Here is a 2,510-nt window from a genome sequence, read left to right as displayed (position 1 = left end):
GCGGGTTACAGTGGCTGCGGGGGCGGGCGGGGAGCGGCTGTGGGTTCCAGCACCAAAGCCAAGTGGGCGCGCCGGATGGGGCGCGGGGCTGGGTGCTTGGGTCCCCTTTACTCTGTTCTATTTCTTGGAACACACACATGTGAGCCTGGCATTGTTTTTTCCTTTCTCTTTGCGATAGGGTACATGCACTCCCCAGAGACACAGAGAGGGAGGGTGAGACGTCACCCCCAGGGGTGAGGGCCACACGGCCACCCCTTCTCTATGCTTCTCTCAGGAGTCAAAAGTAGTTATTATTATTTTAACTTGTTGAGAGAGAAAGAGAGAAAGCAAGCTGCCAGATTAGGGACTCGCACCATGGGGCCCGGTACCCGTAACCACCAGGCCATCCCCTCGCCACTTCAGTTCCTGCTGGTTCTCAGTCGGCCGTCCTCTGTGTCTGGCAGCTGTCACAGGGTCCAGCCCCCAGGCCTGGACTCAGGCTGGAAGGGGTACACAGAGCCACCCGTGATGGCACGGAAGGGAGATGGGGTGCCACACGGAGCCATGGGCATCCAGGAGGTGGGCGGAAAGTGGGGTAGATCAAGCACGACATGCCTTCAGCGCCCTCTCGGCACCCTGGGTGGGAAAGACCCAGCTCTCCGCGGGGAAGGGCCTGCCCTGCGGCGTCTGCCCACTCTCCTGGTGTAAATACCCCCACAGTGGCTTTCAGGCCGCCCCGTAGACGTCTCAAGTGTCTTGAGAGTGGGCTCATGGGGACCAGTTGAAACCACCTCAGTCCCAGCACCAGTCAGAGGAGACCAGGGACAGACACTCGGGCCCGGGGATCAGAGTGGCTGGTGGACCCCCGGCACCCAGTGTGGACTGGAAACAGGTGTTTCCTTAGCGAGTGAGCGAGTGTCACCGGAACGTGAGACACCCCTTTCCGGATGGTCTGGGGTGTACGCAGGGGCCTCCGAGGCAGCGGGAGAAGGGCTGACCCAGCTGACGCCTGGCTCCCTGTAGGGGAGGCGGCAGCTGCTCACCTGTAGTAGGGATCCACGACAGAAATTAAGAAGACGTAGATCCCGTTTCTTTGCTCGAAAATGATCTTGTTTTCCGTGGGGCCGCCCAGGATCTGGTACTCAGCCTCTGGCCACTGCAGCGGGTTGTTCTTATTGGGTTCGTGGCAGCTCATGTAGTTCTGGGAGGGGGAGGGGGACAGAGGCATGCTCGCTGGACCCCGACTGACCACACGGCCACGGCAACCCCCCTTCTAGAGGAGAGGCCGGCAGGTGGCGTGGTGGGTACGGTGCTGGACTCCCACGTGGCAGACCGTGGTGAGAGCCCCGGACCCGGCGACTTGAAAATCGGGTTGGGTACGTGTGTGTGAGTGCCCAAAATCCCGAGTGAAGATGGAAGAGGGGGGCTGTGGTGTGGCCATCGCCCTGGACGGGTGGTTTCTCACTTTCCGTGTGTCTGTCTCTGGGGAGCACACGTGCCCTATGGCAAAACCCGGGGAAGAAGGTTCCTAACAGAAGCGTGAAGTTAGGGCTAGGCAGCGGTGCTGGTCAGGTGACTGGTTCCACACGGCCCACTGCAGGGGTCAGGTCCCGGTCTTGGCAGCTTAAACTCGGTGAGTGCGTGTGTGTGTGCCCAAAATGGAGACCAGACTGCGGCATGACCATGCCCCATGGTGTGTGTGTGGGGGGGCCCCCAAGGGCACGTGCCCTCTGGCAAATGTTTTGTGGAGAGGTTTTTGCTATAGGGCGCGTGCGCTCACCAGAAAGACACAGAGAGTCAGAAAGCGAGAAATCACCCCCCGGGGGTATGGCCACACCACAATCCCTTCTCTTCCATTCTCCTCTCGGGATCTTGGGCACGTACGCACACGCGCCCGGTGTGAGTTTAAGCCACTGGGTCCGGGACTCGAACCGCGGTTGACTACATAGGAGTCCAGCGACACAGCCATTACTTGAACTGTAGCTCCTTTGGCAAATTTTTAAAAGTAATTAAGTAAAATGAGGTCATTATGGCAGCCAGCAAGTGGCGTAGTGGTTAAGGCACTGGACTCCCAGATGGCCAGCTGTGTTTCAAGTCCTGGACCTGGTGGCTTGAAAATCACACTCGGTAAGTGTGCGTGCCCAAGATCCCAGGAGGAGGATGGAGGAGAAGGGATTTTGGCATGGCCCTCCTCCCGGGGGATGATTGCTCACTTTCCTTCTCGCTATCTCTCTCTCTCTTGCAAGTACACATACCCCAAGGTAAAAACCTCTTAAAGAAACACAAGTGAGGTCATTATGGTGGGTGCTATTTTAGTGTGACTGGGTCCTTATTAAAAGGGGACCATTTGGGCAGCAGGTGGCGTGCTGGTTAAGGGCCTTGGATTCCCACATGGCCAACCGTGCTTTGAGTCCTGAACCTGGCGGCTTAGTTTCTCTATCTCTCTGTGGTCAAGTTAAAACAAACAAAGTTAATTAAAATAATTCTTTAAAAAAAAGGGGACCAGCAGTTGGCGTAATGGCTATGTTGCT

General features: G+C 57.4%; 1 protein-coding gene across 1 annotated transcript in view; it reads right to left on the bottom strand.

The window, feature by feature from the left end:
* Positions 1-88: 88 nt before the first annotated feature.
* Positions 89-2,510, bottom strand: part of CATSPERD (catsper channel auxiliary subunit delta) — a 38,354-nt gene continuing 35,932 nt past the window's right edge. The window contains exons 18-19 of the mRNA XM_027773530.1: positions 1,023-1,180; positions 89-479 (exon numbers count right to left, since the gene is read on the bottom strand). Coding sequence (XP_027629331.1) covers positions 416-479; positions 1,023-1,180 — 222 coding nt within the window. The 3' untranslated portion in view covers positions 89-415. The remainder of the gene's footprint in view (positions 480-1,022; positions 1,181-2,510) is intronic.

Source organism: Tupaia chinensis, unplaced genomic scaffold, assembly GCF_000334495.1.
Source record: "Tupaia chinensis unplaced genomic scaffold, TupChi_1.0 Scaffold000356_2, whole genome shotgun sequence".
Lineage (NCBI taxonomy): Eukaryota > Metazoa > Chordata > Mammalia > Scandentia > Tupaiidae > Tupaia > Tupaia belangeri.
This window is presented reverse-complemented; position numbering and strand designations above follow the sequence as displayed.